The sequence below is a fragment of the Poecilia reticulata genome, chromosome 4 (assembly GCF_904066995.2).
Source record: "Poecilia reticulata chromosome 4, P_reticulata-male-v2, whole genome shotgun sequence".
Lineage (NCBI taxonomy): Eukaryota > Metazoa > Chordata > Actinopteri > Cyprinodontiformes > Poeciliidae > Poecilia > Poecilia reticulata.
In genome coordinates, this window is record NC_088833.1 from 622,260 (window position 1) to 641,385 (window position 19,126).

The following is a 19,126-nucleotide window of genomic DNA, read 5'->3' on the forward strand; positions in this document are numbered from 1 at the left end:
GTGTAAAACTTGTGGGAAATGTTTCAGGCACAAAAATGATTTGAATAGCCACATGAGAATTCACACAAGTGAGAAGCCTTTTTCATGTTTAACTTGTGGAAAGGGTTTCAATACAAAGCGTAATTTGACTAACCACATGACAAATCATACAGGTGAGAAGCCTTTTTCTTGTATAACTTGTGGGAAAAGTTTCAGTCAAAAAGGTCATTTGAATAGGCACATGAGAACTCACACAGGTGAGAAACCGTTCCCATGTATGACGTGTGGAAAATGTTTCAATCAAAGAGGAAGTTTGACAAGCCACATGAGAACTCACACAGGTGAAAAACCTTTTTCATGTATAATTTGTGGAAAGGGTTTCAATGCGAAACGTAATTTGACTAACCACGTAAGGAATCATACCGGTGAAAAGCCTTTCTCATGTGGAACCTGTGGCAAAGGCTTCAGTCATAAAAAAGTTTGACTAACCATGTTATAATTCACACAAAATAGAAGCCTTTCAAGTCACGCAAGGTCATGTGACCGAGGAATGTAGCTTGTTAACCGTAGCTTCACACTTTTCCCTGATGTACCTTTGTTTTTCCACATATGTGATCTTTTGGTTGACATGTTTACCAAGTAGAAAGTGATGGTGACATCGTCACTGAACCAATCTGTCAAACAGGCTCAAAAACAAATGAATGTCCGCTCTGATGACAATGAAGAAACTGCTAACTAGTTAAGCTAGCAGTAGCAGAAGCCAGAACTACGCTAGTGGAAGAAGTGGTTGCCCAATTTTCAGCCAAAACACAAACCATGGTGACGGAGCAGATCGCTGAAAATCTGAGATGTTAACCATCCGAGCAGACGCCTCAGAGTATCTAGAAACCACCAAAAGCCGCCTAACAGGTGTAGATAGCCGCCTCTCTACATTGGTGGGCAAGCTAGCGACACTGTGCCCCACACTGGAGGAAAAAGTAGCTGATTTGGTGGACAGGTCAGCCAGAGATGGATGGGATCCCCAAAGCCCTGGAAAGCCTGACCTTCCCACCTATTTGCTCAATGCTGTCCTGAAGTGGTTCCTGGAGATGCCTTCAGTTGAAATCGTGTGAATTCATTTCATTTATTTCATTTATTTATTTATTTCGAACAGACATTAAAAACAGTCAAAAAAAAAAGAAAACAAAATAGAATGAGACAAACTTAAGAAATAAAATGTAAAACAAATTATTTTGCCCATGTGACATGCAATTTTATATTTCTGTTTGAAAGGAGCAGGTAGGAGATACATCTTATAATTTCCTGCCCCTTTCATACTAGTCAATGTTTTATCAATTAACTTTCAGAACATCAACAAGAAACAACTTGTTTCCATTTTCATTATGTTTAACTATGTACAATTATTTTAAGTACTATTTATATAATCATTTACATTATAAACTATTAAACATGGTCCAACCGTAAGCCAATTCTGTTCCCTTCTGCTGACATTTACTGACAGCGATGGGTCCAAAGTGTGGAGATGAACAGACTCGTTAAGTGCTGGTTATGTTGTAAGAATGTTCTGCCTTCCTTGTTGAAGCTCTCTAGTTCCACAGTGACAGGAATGTCTCCGGGAAGGAAAAGCTCCTCTATGCTAATTTACCAGGACAGAGAATCTACATAACACTTTATGTGACCAGCAGCTTCTACGTTTTAAATTCATACCCTGAATGTTTCGCTCCCAAGAATGGATTCGCTATGAAAATGATCACATTTCCTAATTATGACTTTTGCACACTTAATAATCATTATTCACTTGTATTGGCTTGTGCCAATGTGTTTGTAGACCTTTTAATGACAATGAGACAACAAAATGACACGTCTGTTCGTATATCATTTGAAATGAAAAAACAAAATATTCTAGTTTTTCGTTTATTAAACCATAATCAGAAATCGGATAACGGCTCAGCTCGGCTCTTTATCCATTTCCCTTTTCATTCACAAAGGAAAATGGAAACAACGGATAAGCAGCGCTCAGTTTCGGTTCTCATGATTTCATTCTGACCAGGAAGTTCAGTTTGGTTTGTAAACTCGTCCAAATTGGCATGTAATTAATTTGATCATGATACTTTCACACAGAAAGCCTTTAAACTCCGACTTTGTTTCCTAAATGAGCTAATGGCTGATAAATGCAGCTTCTGATTCAGTAAATGGCTAAAGGGCCAGTCCGCCCAGTTTTGACCAGCCTTTAATCTGCTCTGGTTTAAAAGACTCGAACCGCGACTAGAACATTCTGCCCGTCATTCAGACCTTCAGTTCTCCTTTCTGAGTAGCATTAGCATCAATTATAATCTGGTATGTTATGAACAAGCAGGCAGAAAATGTTACCCAAATATAAAAATGTATCTATTTCTACCAGGTAGGAAATGTTGGAGGATTTGGGAAAGAAAACAAATCATCATTCTGACTTTAATCTAGAAAACTATCTTGCACATCAGTTGGTGTTAGAATAATGTTTTAGGCCCCTTACTCTGACTGTCCAGTTAGACATGAAAACTTTTGTCCCTTCATGAGATTATTTATTATAACTTATTGGACTCAACTGACTAAACATAATGAACAACTTTTGAGTTTATTCTTTATCTCTGGATTTATAAGCAAGAAACAAAAGAATTATTTCATATTTAATGTGTATCAACCTTTATGTAATCAGAGCTTTAAACTCAAATCTTACAAAATAAACAGACAAAACATTTTCATAGAAATTTATTACAATAACATACAAGCAGATATTCAGCCAATGTTTGGGGAATCATGAAATAATATTCCTATAATTTATGTATATAAAAGATGAGACAGTGAGGAAGACGATGTCAGGAGGAGGAAGAGGATCAGGGGGAGATTCTGCATCCAGACCTGGAGCTGAGGCGTCTCCTCCTGTATAAAACAATAAAAATAAATATTAAAGAAGTTCACACTGCACATAAGAAGCCAATCAAAGGTAAGAATATATTTCACACACACAAATAATATGAATTTACAAACTACAAAAAGATCAGAGGAAGGGAATATTAATAACTAGTATCGGATGATGTCAATGTTTAGAACAGGGGTGTCAAACTCCAGTCCTGAAGGGCCGCTGTCCTGCAGTTTTAGATGTGCCACAGGTACAAAACACCTGAATCAAATGGCTTAATTACCTCCTCAGTTCTCCAGAGCCTTGCTAATGACCTAATTATTCTATTCAGGTGTGGTGCAGCAGAGGCACTTCTAAAAGTTGCAGGACACCGGCCCTCGAGACTGGAGTTTGACACCCTGATTTAGAAGATACTAACATCTTCAGAAATATCAAACTCTGCAGAGAGAAATATTATATTTTAACACACGTATCAAACAGTATATATGCAAACACATTAAACTTCATGTCACACTTTGAGAAGCTACGATCAGATACCAAGCAGCAGAATAGACAAGGTGACTTACCCAGACGGGGTGAACACACTCCACCTGCCCGCTGAGCCTGGAACCCCCTGCAGCTGCCTGGAACCCCCTGGAGCCGCCTGGAACCCCCTGGAGCCGCCTGGAACCCCCTGGAGCTGCCTGGAGCCGCCTGGAACCCCCTGGAACCGCCTGGCCCCGTTAGCGGAGCTACGCTGCTCTGAAAACTCCGGAGTTTATTTCAAACTGCACATAACTAAGAGCGTAAATGAAGCTATCAGAGCTACTTTGTAGCCTAAAAACACCTTGAAACAACTTTTTGTGACACATTAATAGTGTACTTACTGTTGTCGCCGCTGGAGGCGCAGTGCAATGGCAGCCATCTTGCTGGTCCAGAGACGAGACGAGTTTGGCTGCAGTGGAAAGCCACTCCCCGGTGCGCTGGCCTTTCAAAATAAAAGACTTACCTAAAAACTCCGGCTAACCGTTTTTCTCCAGATGTTCGGTGTTATTTGTTACTTTAACTGACTTGCGGTTGGCAGAAACAGTAAATATCCTGAAACGAACAAGCTTGTCTCCCTGCAGCCTGCATGATGTGTGAGTTCCGGTTCCTGTGTCAGCCGGACGGAGAACTTCCGGGTCAGACCGACTGTCAATAATGAAATTATGAAAATCAAAATTGAGAGCTTATCAGTTTTTTCCATTTTCGTTTTCTGCGCTAAATTGGGATAACGAGCCAAAAATCAGATTTTGTTTTTCTAACCGAAAGATGAAGAAACAAATTTATTTCCGTTTTTTCATTTTCCATTTCAAACGAAAAAATGAACTTCCTGAAAATACAAAGAGCCTCTTGGATGAGATGTGTGAGTTTGAATTGACACAAAACTAAAGGAGATGATTGAGGGTCTGTTACGTCCAGCATGTTTGATATTTCTGCCCTTTGTGCTCATAATCTGCTCCATCCTGTCTGGTGACGTCACCAGACGTCTGGTGACGTCACCAGACGTCTGGTGACGTCACCAGACGTCTGATGACGTCCAGCACCTGAATGACTGGAACCGTTGGTGACCCACAGCGACACGAACAGAACAGAAACCCAGACGGATCTCTGGGTTTCTGTTCTGTGACAGAACAACTCGACTCTCTGGGGAGATGATGGTCAATGTGGATTTAAACTTGGTGAATAAAACAAAAGCTCACCATGCAGATAGTTTTTCTAAGGTAAGTTACACTAATTTCTGTCATATAGACACACAATGTTCCTCAATTACCAGCTTGTGTTAAATTTAGTAGCTATGAAATAACTCATATGGTGATATCTTCATTTTAATGTTTGCTTTTTCTGCGCTGTAAAGTCAGTTGGTTCACTGATATGTGTCACTATTATCTGTGGAACATGTGAGATTTATGGAGGCTGAGGCTGAAACCATCTTGTTAAAGACACAATCATCCTTAAATGTTAATGAAACAGCAAACATCTCAACATCTGCACCTTTTTTAAACGGCCAGCTTTCCTCAGCTTTCCTCAGCTTTCCTCCCAAAAGGCGGATGTGAGTCAAAGATTCCCGTCTCTTGCTGAGCGTCAGTGAGGTTGAATGCAGGACGGATCTGAAAACATGTCTGATTCTCTCAGGTGGGACAGACATGCAGAGGTCAGACCTGATCGTCAGACCTGATCATCAGACCTGATCATCAGACCTGATCATCAGACCTGATCATCAGACCTGAGCGTCAGACCTGATCATCAGACCTGATCGTCAGACCTGAGCGTCAGACCTGATCGTCAGACTACGACCCATTCACTTTTCTCTTTTAGTAAAATATTGTGGTTTGATTCTCTTTCATGTTGAGTTTAAATTTTCATTAATTCAGTAATATTTGCCCATTTTATTTTGAATAGCTTTGGTCTTGATTTATGGTAACATATTCCATGAAGAATGCAATATGACGTTTGTTATATGTAGATTTTCATCCTACTGGCAAGATCAGAAACATAGATGTTTATAAAAAGTTAAATCTGTGTGTATATATATTGTATTTTCACAATAACTTTATGCCACAACTGGGTAAAAACGACTCATTTTGAGTAATTTCAAGTGAAATGAACATTTTTACATTTTACATATAATTATGTTGACTAGATTGTAGATTTAGTTTAGTTAAATTTGATCACACTTGGTTGACCACAACAATTTATTTTGGCTAATCTGAATAAAAACGTTGCTGTAGAAACTAACACTGCATTGTGTCCGTTTGGTAAATGTCTGATCCACATGTGGAGGTTTTAGCTGAGGAGCGGTGAGTGTGCAGAAGGGCGGACAGCTGAGGCAGATGAAGGAGGAGGAAGAGCAGAGAAACCGGATCTTCACTGAGAGTTGTAGGAGGAAACCAGGAAGCTGCACAGAGGGTGGGAACCAGACTGGTAACCTTTAAAGCAGCTATTCTTAACCACAGGGCCGTGGCCCACATTTGGGCCTCCAGCGCCACCTAGAGGTCTGCAAGAAACTCAGGTTTTTACCAGTGGGCCGTGGGGGAGTGAAGTTTACAGAAACCAGAAGCGTCACTGTCAGAATTCAGGCGCTGAGTTACAATACAAGTTTCCACCACTTGGTGGCAGTTATGTGCCATCAGTTGTTTAATAACTATCAGCGCCTCCAGCGGCTGATAGTACTTTGTACTGGACATGGACATAATATTAGAGTAGACCCCGCATTAGCTGCTCCGGCTCAGGAAATACGGCGGCCATCTTGGAGAGGTCGTCCCTCCTACTTTGCTCAACCAAAACAGCAGAAGATGCCTCAGCACTGAGGATATTGTTGTTCTGATCGATGGACTATTGATGTGAGGCTCCACAGACAATATTTCAGAAGTAAGATGGACATATTACTGTGTATATATTGTGATTAGAATATTACTTTACTGTATTTATGTCCACCGGTGAGATACCAGCTAATATTAGCTACAGTGCTCGGTGTAATACGGGTTCAGCCGCTATGAAGGATAACTGAGATTCTGTAAATCTAAAATAATTATTCTCTAACATTGACTTAGATTATCTGACACAAGAGCCTATATTAGAAATGAAACAATGTAACACATATTATAAAACTTATATTATGTGTTATAACATTCACCAGCAAAGTTTACACAGGTGGTAAAGACTATTATTTATATGTAATTCATCCCAAATCTTCCGTTTTTGTTTTGAAGGTTTCCTAAAGACACGATGTGAGGAAGAAGAGGGAGAATCTATAAAGAGAGACGGATTCACTGCAGGATGAATCACATCAGAGTTTGGACTCAATCTCAGCTGCTGAGTCTCTGAAGATAGAACTAGTCGGCTGGAAAACAGAGATATATATATTTATACATGTATCCGATATATATTATTCAGTATTAATCATTATTTGTGTTTGTATAGTTATATAAATATGTATTGATATTACTAAATAATTTATTAAATAAATGATGAACAGCTGTGTGCTTTGTAATCTGCTCATCATTCATCAATATCAGAATATTCCATTCCTATTCTATTGTTATAGCCACTAATATTTAAATATGCTGAACTATGTATTAAAAACATACTTAAATACAATTGTTTATAAATGTAGCTTTGATAGATGATTGAATATGGTTTCCAGTAACAAAAAGCGTGTTATGATCGATTAAATGCGCTGATACGTCATTGTGCTGCTAAACACATAACGCTGAGTGGAGTGGTGGACCGCTCCAAGATGGCCGCCCGCTCCAAGATGGCCGTCCTAAATCTCGTCAGCGACAATAGGAGAGAGCGGCCATGAGGGTCTATCCTTATATTATGTCTATGGAACTGGAGACATTTTTAATGTTACAATCCTTCCGTCTCCTCTTTCCATGAACAACCAGTGAACCCAGTGGATCAGGATTCTCCTTTATGGCTGCAACAAAAACCAAAACCCGAAACTCTCCGAGCTGCTGGAGGTTCAGGCCGCGAGCCGCCGGAACCAGACTGGATCTGAAACGAGCATCTCATTGGGATGAGAATCAAAAAGAACGTCTTAGGCATCAAAAGATAAACTTTGGTTTATTTTCATGTGTTTACTTTTGAGAACATAATTTAACTTAACCAATTTTCACATTTTCCCAGTTCTGAGTCTTTAGTTATCTTGATGGCACAAATCATGTTACTCATATTAACCCCATGATGTTCAGGTTTTAGGTCTCCTGGTGTCAACATGGCAGCCAGTGGACTGAAGAGGAAATACAATTTATTTAGTAGCAATTCAAGAGCTTCCAGCTTTTTTATATATATTATTTTGTTTTGTCATAGTACCCCAAGAATTTAAAACTACTTTCACCCCTGTATATAATCCATCTTTAATGTTCAACAGCTGTTCCTGACTCAGGGAAATTGCAAACTTCATGAAAGGACGAGGCATTTATGAACATATTTAAAATCTAAAAATCAACAAATTAAATGATTACATCAGATGATTAATAATAATTTATTTACTTCATGGATGAATAAAGTGAAGACACAAGAAAAAGCATCAAACGTAACAGAGTCTGAACCTCAGAAGGTGCCGTTCAGACTCACGGAGCTCCGTCCAGTAAAGTCGCCCTCTGACCAGACTGGCTGCTGGTCACACTGGTTTTGTGACCTTCACCAGTTAGAAAAATGATCATTCTGAGACATTAAAGTGGATCAGACTCATCTCTGAACTCCTGGGCCACGGCGTGTTGATGTTAAAGGAGTTTTATGAAAGATTTGAATGATTTTAAACCTTTAGTTTTCATCCCAGATGTAAACTAAGCCGTCTTCCTTCAGCATCTGGCAGGAGAAAGATTCATCTAGAGTCTAAATATTCATCATAACAGCTTAATAATTATAAATGTTGCACTTAGACAATCTCAGGACAGTTGTGGAAACAGAAAGTTCATAAATTCTTTTTTGACTCTAGTGGCGTCAGTGAACCGCTGATGGACAGGAAACAGGGAGGAGAGAGAAGACAGAGACCAGGAACTGAACCCAGGACAGCAGCTGCTGCGCTCCACTGACTGAACAACGCAGCACCATGTTTCTTAGTATTTTCTAAATTGAACTGACTTTCAGCTGTTAGTAATAATAAATAGTTTTTATCTTGAAGCTTCCAGATCATCTCTAGGTTCAGTTCTTCACACATCAGTCCACCTTAATCTGACTGATCAACCACACAGCTTAGATCCTCACCTGTGTGAGTCTTCATGTGACGAGCCAAGTCATTACTCTGTCTGAAAGGCTTGTCACACAATGAACAGCTATACGGTTTCTCTCCTGTGTGGGTTCTGAGGTGACGGGTCAGATCGTTTCTCTGTCTGAAGGATTTGCAGCATAGCTGACAGGGGTAAGGCTTCTCTCCGGTGTGGGTCATCATATGATACCTCAAGGTTGTTTTCTGGACAAACCCTTTACCGCAAGCCAGACACTGGAAAGGTTTCTCTCCTGTGTGAGTTCTATGATGACGGGTCAAATCGTTCCTCTGCCTAAAAGACTTATCACACACTTCACAAGCATACGACTTCTCCCCAGTGTGAGTCCTCATGTGTCTGGACATGCTGCTGCAGTCACTGAATGATTTACCACACACCTTACAGCAACAAGGCTTCTCACCTGTGTGGGTTCTCAAGTGAACGGTCAAATGCCCGCCGAAGCGGAAAAGCTTCCCACACACCTTGCAGATGTACGGTTTCTCCCCAGTGTGAGTCCTCATATGTCTGAGCATGCTGCTGTACTCACTGAAGTTTTTACCACACACTGAACACGAAGATGGCTTCTCACCTGTGTGAGTTCTCATGTGACGCGTCAGGTCGCCATTTTGTCTGAAAGATTTGTCACACAATTCACAATTAAACGGTTTCTCTCCTGTGTGAGTCCTCAGGTGACGCACAAAGTCACAACTCCGCCTGAAAGATTTATCACACGACTCACAGGAATACGTCTTACTGCCTGCGTGAACTCTCAGGTGACGACTCAGCTTAGACTGCTTGTTAAAGGCTCTCCCACAGGTCACACATGAGAAAGGTTTCTCAGCCATGTGTGTCCTCCTGTGGCGAGTGAAGTCACTGCTGTGTCCAAAAGATTTCTGACACACCTCACACTGATACGGTTTCTCACCTGTGTGGGTCCTAAGGTGGCAAGTCAAATCACTCCTCTGTATGAAGGATTTACCACAGAATTCACAGCTGTGCGGCCTCTCTCCTGTGTGCGTTCTCATGTGGTAACTTAAGGTGGTTTTCTGGATGAAACCTTTACCACACACCGGACATTGGAAGGGCTTCTCACCAGTGTGGGTTTTCATGTGCAGAGTCAGGTCCGGCTGCCTGAGGAAACTTTTCCCACAAGACTGACATGAAAAAGGCTTCTCACCTGTGTGAGTCCTCAGGTGAGCAATCAAGTACCTGTGCTGCCTGAAACTTTACCACACACGTCACAGGACACATCTGTCTTACGTCTCTTGGACTTTGAGTTGTCCTCATGGCTTCTGGACGTCCAACATCTCTCCTGTGGGTTCTGGTCTGTCTGGGATCTGAATGCGTTTTGGGCTTCGGGGGAGAACTGGTTCTGGTTTGGTTCTGGGTCCATGGGGTCATGGACTGGTATCATGATGGTTTCGGTCTCCTCCTTCACTACAACCTGCTGGTAGCAGCAGATGTCCTCCTGCTCCTCCTTCATCTCCATCGTCTGCTCTGGTTCCGGATCCATATGGACCGTTCCCAGGTCAGCAGGGCTCATCACAGAGCTGCTGCTCTCCTGCTTCACTACAAGCAACCCTTCATCCTCGTCTTCCTCACCGAGTTGAGCTTCTGGTTCCTTCTTGGTCGCCCTCATCTGCTGTGGTTCTGGTTCCTCCTGCTCCTCGTTCATCTCCGGTCGTCTGGGATCTTTGGGTCAACAGTTGAGTCTCTCTTCCTCCACAGTCAGAGCTGAATCACAGCAAGACATGGGAAATAAAACTGCAACCTTAACATTTTATTATTGCAGATCACAGAAACAATACATTTATCATAATCTGCTGTTATACACACAAGAGGATTAGGGCCAAAAAAATCTGAATTATAAGATTAAAGTCAGAATTCTGGGGAAAATAATTTTATTATTTTCTTCTTTTTTTCAGTTGTCTCAATTCCTCAAAGTTGCGTCTAATTCTGAACATTATTGAGTGAATTATTGAACATAAAGACCTGAGACGTGATGTTTCCTTCTTAGATCATTTTAACACACAGGAAGTTGATGTCCAGACACAGGAAGTTGATGTCCAGACACAGGAAGTTCTTCTTGTCAACAGGATCCTGTGGGAAGAACAAAATGTCAAAAAGGTCAACAAACAAGCCAGGTTGAAATATTGATAAGGAATGTTTTAGTGATGAAGGTTTTATCACAACAATAGGCTCAAAACGTGGGAATGTCAGGAGGATCCAGTCCGTTATTTTCCCTCAGTCAATATGGAAATTACAAACCAAATATTCCTGAAGTCATTTTATACTCATTAATCTGAATATGTTGCTTTCATATTTGAAAACATGCTTTTATTTTGAAGGCGCTGCAGGCTCTGTGGCAGTGTCTCATTTTTGGATCATGTAGGACAAAGTAGTGATGCTGCAGATTAATATTCATTTAGTTGAGTTACCGTAGCAACATTTGCTCTCTAAACATGGCAGGAAGGATTTCTGACAGAAATCAGCCTCAGTTTGTTGTGAGACAGGAAATCAACTCGTCGGCCTTCTCCCAGTGCCAACTGAGGAAATACTAACCAGAACCAGGAGGGCCTTAGCGCTGTTAATCACTCACATGTACATGCTGCTCACTCCCTCCCTCCCTCTCTCTCTGCTATGCTACAGCTGGATCACCACAGCAGAGCCTATCATGAATGCTACGGCTTGTTAGCATAGCCAGTGATGACAGAGGATAAACCGTTTTCCTGGACGGGTAAATTGTTTCTCCTCCTAGCACATTAAGCACCGCATACACGAGTTTGATTGACAGAGCTAAGACCCTCCTCTTGGCTCTGATTGGTTGTTTCTGGCCGGGGCGGTGCATTTCTGTAGATGCTAACAGTAGCATTGCTCAATTTTTTCCCCACAGATTAACTGTCTTATATTATACTGTCACAAAGTGATGACACTTAACATTTGTAAAACATTTTTTAAATAAAAAGTTACACAACGAAGCTTTAGAAAAGGAATCAAACAGAATTATTTACGTTTTATGTACATTTATATCCATGTTTGACCTTCATGTTGTGAATCATTCACGTTTATAAAATCTAATTACAGTCCTGCTTCCCATCTGGGTTTTTATTTAGCCCTCTTTAAAACATCATGGATACCCGCCTGCTCAAAAGTCCCAAACCTTCTGCTCATTACAGCTAAACAAGAGACGTTTGATCTGATTTCACTTCAGACATGGAGGGAAAAGGTGCATGAGTTTATTTGGGCGTATGTAAACTTGTGGCCTCTGCTGTAGATATTTATATTATCTCGTTTTTAAAGCCTCTGCCACCAATCGTGACTTAGTCTGATGGGAACCTGCGTACGGCAGCAGTTTCCCCAGACTCAACCTAAAGCCATTTTCTAGATTCTCTCTTGCTACAATTGTTAAATGAACAGAAACTTGTGAATAACAGAAAACACAAAGAACTGAAAAAATATTCACAGTACTGCAAATATATAACTGAATTATCAATAAAATGTTATATTTTCCCTGTAAATAACACATCCCACATCTTGTATAATAAATTCATTTATCGTCCTCGTGTTTTAATCAGCATCTTCGTAGCGTCTATAAACATGGCCTCAGGCGCAGAGGATAGCGAGTAGATCTGAAACACCTCCTACTGGGGACGAAGCTAAAATATTCCGGTTTTTGGGTCAATTTCTTGGTTTCTGGTTTAACATCTGCTGGGTTATTATTTATTCTGATTATTTATCTGCAGTTTTCTTTTCTATCGCAGTAAAAAGGGAAAGAAAAGACCGAAATGGCAATAAACACGGATACCTTCTGTTTCCTCCGCAGCACCAACTAGATTCTTGATCCTCCTCTCGGTTTCGTTAGCTCATCGGAACCGAGCCCAATTAAACCACCTTGTTCTTCCGGACCGGGTTCGGTTCTCCACCAGTTTCCCAAGAAACCAGTACACTGATAGATTCAGCTCAAGCAGCAAAAAACACGATAGACAGAGGATAGCGCTGCTAGCGGAATGTTATTTATTTCCACCGGATGTACGTTCAACGGCGTTCAACCAGGAACAGTGTCCGCCCCTTGAGTTCCGCCTCCAGCTGGAAACTTTACAGAGGGCGTTTACTTTTTGCTTCCGTTTCAAACATAATGTGTAAAATAAATAGTTTTATCTACAACTAAGAGTGAAACTTTACTGCTACAGTAAGAAAATAGTTTTAAAAGTCTAAAAACCAGAGAACGTGACCAGAGATGGGCAGTAACTGGTTGATTTGAGAACATTTTGTTGAGAAACATGATCTGTTTTTCTTGAATAACATTATTGTAGATAATGCTACTTTTACTCGAGAACCATTTCTGGACCCTCAACTCGGTACAAGCAACATGTTCTGCTCAAATGTATTGTTTCGTTGTGGTGATTTATTTTCTTCATTATTTTGAGAACCGAAATCTGCTTTTTTTTTTTTTTACTTTTTTTTTACATTATTATTTTTTTTTTTTACAGCTTGTCCCTCAGTGGGTCAGGAGGAGCTGCTGCCCCTTCAGCTCACGTTCCGGGCGAGAGGCGGGGTCACCTGGACAGGTCAGCTGGACAGGTCCGCTGGACAGGTCAGCTTGGGAAATCTATATGTAGTACCTGCCCTAGCCAGTAGTGGGAGCCCTCCTCTGTTCAGAGAACTCACCATCAGCGGCCAGGAGCATCAGAGGTCTCACTACGTCATCACATTATTTATGATCCAAACTACGTCACAGTGAACCTGATTTAGTGTTTAATCTTCTGCCACGCAGCTTAAATCAATTTGAGCTTGAAATTGATCCGATCGGAGCATCTGGAGAAAACATCAGGGCCGAAGGAAATCACTGCCTGAGGTGCGTCATGTGTGACGTCATGCCGGACTGGATCCGGTCGGTTCTGACAGAACTGTTATCCAGTTTTCTGCCCGCCATGTTGCCTGGTTTATTGCGGCTCCTGACTGTTTATGTTGAAGCTTTTTCATCCACAAACCTGGAAGCTCAATTACATTTAGTTTAGTTACTTTTATTTTGAAAAGTGTAAATGTTACCACACTTTTTTACTTTAGTATAATTTTGGGTTTCCTGCCAACCTCATGTTAAAAAACAGAACATTTTAAAAACACACTAACGTGCTGCTCCACACGCTGCCTGCCGGGGGCGCTGTGCTGGCCGGCTGAGCAGGTGTGGAGGAGGAGGAGGCTGCAGCTGGAATGCTGCAGCTGGAATGCTGCAGCTGGAATGCTGCAGCTGGAATGCTGCAGCTGGAATGCTGCAGCAGGTCGACACACGCCCTGCTGCAGCAGGAACCAGCAGCCTGTTCCTGACAGACACCATGAGAGGATACCGCGGCGTCAAGTACACCTTGTTCTTCTTCTGCTACTGTTTCTGGGTGAGTCCGCGCCGCGGCCTGCGTCCGGTCCGGTCCGGTCCGGTCCGGTCCGGTCCTCCATCTGGGCCGCACGCCTCGCCCTGCAGGGAGCTGATGGTCCAAATGTCAGCAGGAAGGAGGAATAGTTTAGTTTTCCTGTATGTCGGTGAAGTCAGGATGGAGGGAGACGGTCAGTAAAGGTCACCGGGTCGGAACCTTTACTGGTTCCGGGTCGGCCGTCACGGGCTGGTCCTCTGTCCGGCCCGTGACGGCCGGACAGAGGACTGAAAGTTGTGGGTCACAGACTGATGGACTAATAGGAGAGCAGCTGCTGGAGGTTTGATTTGTTCTGGTCCAGTAAATCAGAACCTTCAGAACCTTCAGACTGCGCTTCAGAACCGGGTTGAATGTTTTGACCGCTGTGGTCCTGTCCGGTCCTGTTTGGTACTTAGTGACCAGAACCTCTGTGTGACTGCAGGTCGTCAGCGCCGTCCTGATCGCAGTCGGGATCTACGCCAAGGTCGCCAAAGAGAAAGGTCAGTGGAGGTCGATTCCTGGTTCTGTTCAGAACACGACCCAGGTAGAACCGGGCTCAGGCTTCTGGAGCTTTCAGGACGGGATGCAGCAAAGAGGAAACCAGGAAACGATCCAGATCCAGACAAGTTTCAACTTTTCCTCCTGATGGTGAAACAGCTCGGCCCTGCGGAGGTTTCCGTCTCCATGGGAACCATCAGAAAGGAATGGAAGTCAAACACTTATTCTGTGTGTGTGTGTGTGTGTGTGTGTGTGTGTGTGTGTGTGTGTGTGTGTGTGTGTGTGTGTGTGTGTGTGTGTGTGTGTGTGTGTGTGTGTGTGTGTGTGTGTGTGTAGATGTAGTCGACACTCTGACCGTGGACCCAGCGCTGCTGCTGATTGTCATCGGATCGCTGATGTTCCTCATCACCTTCCTGGGATGTTTCGCAGCGCTCCGTAACGCCACCTGCCTGCTGAAGATGGTATTTAATCATCTGATTGTGATTATTTACCGTTTTCTCCAGAGCGACTGGGAGTCAGCAGAGAAAACCTTCAGAACCCAGTGGGATGATTCTGTGTTGACGACAGAACCGGTCTGAGTTTGACTGAAGGGATTTTTATCCAAAGTTTTTCTGGAGACAGAAATGAAAACCTCGGTCTGACCTGAATGTCTGAGAATCTCCAGAATGATTCTGTACCTCCTTCTACAAATGGAAAACCGCGGTGGCACCGCTAGCTAAAGCGCTAGCTGCACTAATCCAAAGCTTTAGTCATAAACATTAGTTTCACTAATGCTAACAAAATGCAACACATTGTTTAGGGGAAGCTAATGCTAAAAGACTATACTGATCCATCCATCTTCAGGCTGAAGCTAATGCTAAAGCAATATACCTGAATGGTAGCTAGAGGAAGCTAATGCTAAAGCAATATACCGAATGGTAGCTAGAGGAAGCTAATGCTAAAGCAATATACCGAATGGTAGCTAGAGGAAGCTAATGCTAAGCAATATACCGAATGGTAGCTAGAGGAAGCTAATGCTAAAGCAATATACCTGAATGGTAGCTAGAGGAAGCTAATGCTAAAGCAATATACCGAATGGTAGCTAGAGGAAGCTAATGCTAAAGCAATATACCTGAATGGTAGCTAGAGGAAGCTAATGCTAAAGCAATATACCGAATGGTAGCTAGAGGAAGCTAATGCTAAAGCAATATACCGAATGGTAGCTAGAGGAAGCTAATGCTAAAGCAATATACCGAATGGTAGCTAGAGGAAGCTAATGCTAAAGCAATATACCTGAATGGTAGCTAGAGGAAGCTAATGCTAAAGAAATATACCGAATGGTAACTAGAGGAAGCTAATGCTAAAGCAATATACTTAAATAGTAGCTAGAGGAAGCTAATGCTAAAGCAATATACCTAAATGGTAGCTAGAGGAAGCTAATGCTAAAGCAATATACCGAATGGTAGCTAGAGGAAGATAATGCTAAAGCAATATACCTGAATGGTAGCTAGAGGAAGCTAATGCTAAAGCAATATACCTGAATGGTAGCTAGAGGAAGCTAATGCTAAAGCTCCAACTTCATTTCAGATTATATCTGACTCTTAAGCACCAATTTAATATTTTACATAATTTTCTGGTTGGTTTCCTGTTGATGTATCTTCCTCTCTGCTTCCTCCTGCAGTTCCTGTCCATCCTGGCTGTGGTTCTGGTCCTGCAAGTCGCTGCTGGAGCCGTGACTTACGTTTTTACCGACCTGGTAACAGAACACCGCGAGCAGAATGCAGAACGCCAGAGATCCGGTGTGAACTCTGATGCTGTTCAGGTGATGGAGAGGACGGAGACGCTGATGATGAAGGCCGTCGTCCGCTACAGGGAGGATCGGGACCTGGAGAACGCCATCGACTTTGTCCAGAAGAAGGTGAGCTGGATGACCAAAGCAGCTTTAAGAGCGGCGTGGATTTAACGGAGAGCTGCTGTGTTCCAGCTCCAGTGCTGCGGCGTGGAAAACTACCAGGACTGGTCCCGTAACGTCTACTTCGAGTGTTCCGACAGCAACCCCAGCCTGGAGGTCTGCGGCGTCCCCTTCTCCTGCTGCGTCCACCTGCAGAACCAGGTCAGACCCGCTGGACCCAGTCCTGCATGAAAATTTTTGGAGGCTCAATCATATTATCTCACATAACAATCATTGACAATTAGACATTTCCTGACCCGTTTCCCGTTCAACGGATTATTTCAGGCAGGTGAAATAATCTGTTCCCCCTCATAACTTTGGCAAATAGAGAAAAATACACACAACGTGTTGGAAACGTGTTTGTTGGCTTTGGGCAGAATTTCACAGAGGACCGGTGTCCTGTCCATCTGTCCATCTGTCCTCCTGTCCATCTGTCCTCCTGTCCATCTGTCCTGTCCATCCGTCATACGGTAAGTCCAGCATACCTGATGGTCATGCGCACATCGATGTTACGTCACTGCTTACTCAGCAGATTTCTTCTAAATCCGTGTTTTGCTTCTCAAAGTTTACGGTAAATGTTATTTAATTAAGCTGCTATTAATATCAAACATATGAACATAAATGACTTTTGCTGTTTCCAATATTGTTACCAAACTGTAAACAGACATTCGTCCCGTTTAGCGTCATTATTACTATAAATACTGTTGGACTGCAGATAATCTACCGTTTTAATATTTTAATATTTCTTTAGAAAACTGCAGGAATTTGTCCTAAAATAACATAAATGACGCTGGATGCTGACCGGAGCAACAAGCAGAACATCTTTCTGGAATAACGAGATTTTTATTATTTTAATTGTTTTTATTTACCGTAAACATCCCAGAAATAAAACACACAAAATGAGGCTTCTGCAGGTATGACGGCGTTATAAGAAACGTAGCATCGATGTGCGCATGCGCATTACCACAAGGTGCGCTGGGTTTACTGGCTCCACCAAAAACACCGGGCCGGTTCCGGTTCCGGTTGTGAGGCTCAGAGTCCAAACCCGGACGGAAAACACCCTGGAAGCGCATTGCTGTCACGGAGGGGAAAACTTTTCCAGCGTTATGACGTCATAAACTGTATAAAGATGATAGTGATCTAGTTTAAATGTGATCACTTCCTGTCCAGCAGGTGGCGGTAGTGTGCTTTGACTGCAGCCATAGAGAAACAGGTTACAGGTCACCATGGAGACGCTGAAGCTGCTCCGCCCAGCAGCACATTTATGTTGTTCCATGTTGATCAGCTGATGTCGAGTAAATGACTTTATTCAGTAGGAACAAAGATAAACACACTTCATGCCCTGTGACCAGCAGGAGCTGCGCCCCCTGCTGGACGTTGTGAGTCATGTGGACGTCCTGCTGACCAGCAGTGGGTTCTGTCCACAGCCTCTTTGTCTCCTGCCCCTGCAGACGGTGCTGAACACCATGTGTGGCTACGGCCTGCAGCAGCAGCAGGAAGCGGCGGCCCGGCAGCACATCTTCACGGCCGGCTGCCTGCAGCGGATCGTCCTGTGGGCCCAGAAGAACCTGCTGCTGGTGGCCGGGCTGACGGCCGGTCTGCTGCTGCTGGAGGTACCGACACCCGCCGGCTGACCTCTGGCTGACCTCCTGCTGACCTCTGGCTGACCTCCGGCTGACCTCCTGCTGACCTCCTGCTGACCTCTGGCTGACCTCTGGCTGACCTCCTGCTGACCTCCGGCTGACCTCCAGCTGACCTCTGGCTGACCTCCTGCTGACCTCCTGCCGACTTCCGGCTGACCTCTGGCTGACCTCTGGCTGACCTCCGGCTGACCGCCGGCTGACCTCCGGCTGACCTCCGGCTGACCTCCGGCTGACCTCCGGCTGACCTCCGGCTGACCTCCGGCTGACCTCCGGCTGACCTCTGGCTCTCTCCTGCAGGTGTGCATGATGGTTCTGGCCGCAGCGCAGAAGGCCTGGATCCACCGGGTCCGACGGAGGCAGAAGGTCAGTGAAGGTCGCAGGTCAGAGGGCAGGAAGGAGAGGCTCTGGTTTCCCGCCTTCGCTGACTTCACTGAGGAATGATGAAGACGATGATGATGATGAGCTTCGTCTCAGCAGAACCGAACAGAACCAGGAGGTTTCTGAGGCTCCTTCTCATCTCAGAGCTTCAGGACTTTAGAGTGTGACCTTTGACCTGTCGGGTTTCCGGTCTCCTTCAGGCTGCTTCCTCTCTAATCTGCTGTAATCTGAGGCGGATTAGCAGCAGGATCACCTGCGGCGGCAGCATGTTGCTGCGGGAGGCGGCGTGCAGCCGTCACGCTCGCCTTATTGGATTCATGACCTCAGGGTCAACCGGCGTGTGTGTGTGTGTGTGTGTGTGTGTGTGTGTGTGTGTGTGTGTGTGTGTGTGTGTGTGGTAGGTATGGGAAACCTCGTGTCTCATTGATCCTGTATTTCATACGAGCCCATCGCCATGGAAACGCTTTAGGCTTTCTGCTGGAGTTCATCAGAGAAACAAACCAAAAAAATAATACAAGGTTCAAATCTGAAAAGTGTGGTGTGTCCCCATAAATACTCCGGTCTGTTCTGGTTCTGAAAATATATGAAATTGTTACATTTCTGTAATAAAATGTTTTGGTCTGAAGTAGAAAATCATCAGATGAAGAGAGAAAAACTCGTTT

The 19,126-nt window shown here is 43.5% G+C and overlaps 1 protein-coding gene and 1 pseudogene across 3 annotated transcripts; one reads left to right on the forward strand and one right to left on the reverse strand.

The window, feature by feature from the left end:
- Positions 1-7,867: 7,867 nt before the first annotated feature.
- LOC145547532 (uncharacterized) lies at positions 7,868-13,027 on the reverse strand (annotated as a pseudogene). The gene is made up of 3 exons (XR_014087090.1): positions 12,416-13,027; positions 10,603-10,710; positions 7,868-10,344 (listed from the first exon to the last, which is right to left on the reverse strand). The product of XR_014087090.1 is annotated as an uncharacterized LOC145547532 (transcript).
- Positions 13,028-13,511: 484 nt separating this feature from the next.
- LOC145551270 (tetraspanin-33-like) lies at positions 13,512-18,877 on the forward strand. Of its 2 annotated transcripts, XM_081605772.1 has the most exons (8): positions 13,514-14,000; positions 14,458-14,515; positions 14,850-14,974; positions 16,174-16,248; positions 16,315-16,410; positions 16,477-16,605; positions 17,895-18,056; positions 18,384-18,877. In XM_081605772.1, exons 1-8 carry the CDS (start codon positions 13,836-13,838, stop codon positions 18,525-18,527), a joined length of 954 nt encoding a protein of 317 aa, XP_081461898.1. In that variant the 5' UTR covers positions 13,514-13,835; the 3' UTR covers positions 18,528-18,877. The 2 variants fall into 2 exon arrangements, with proteins under 2 accessions (XP_081461897.1, XP_081461898.1); XM_081605771.1 differs by having other exon boundaries at positions 13,512-14,000; positions 16,174-16,410.
- Positions 18,878-19,126: the final 249 nt, after the last annotated feature.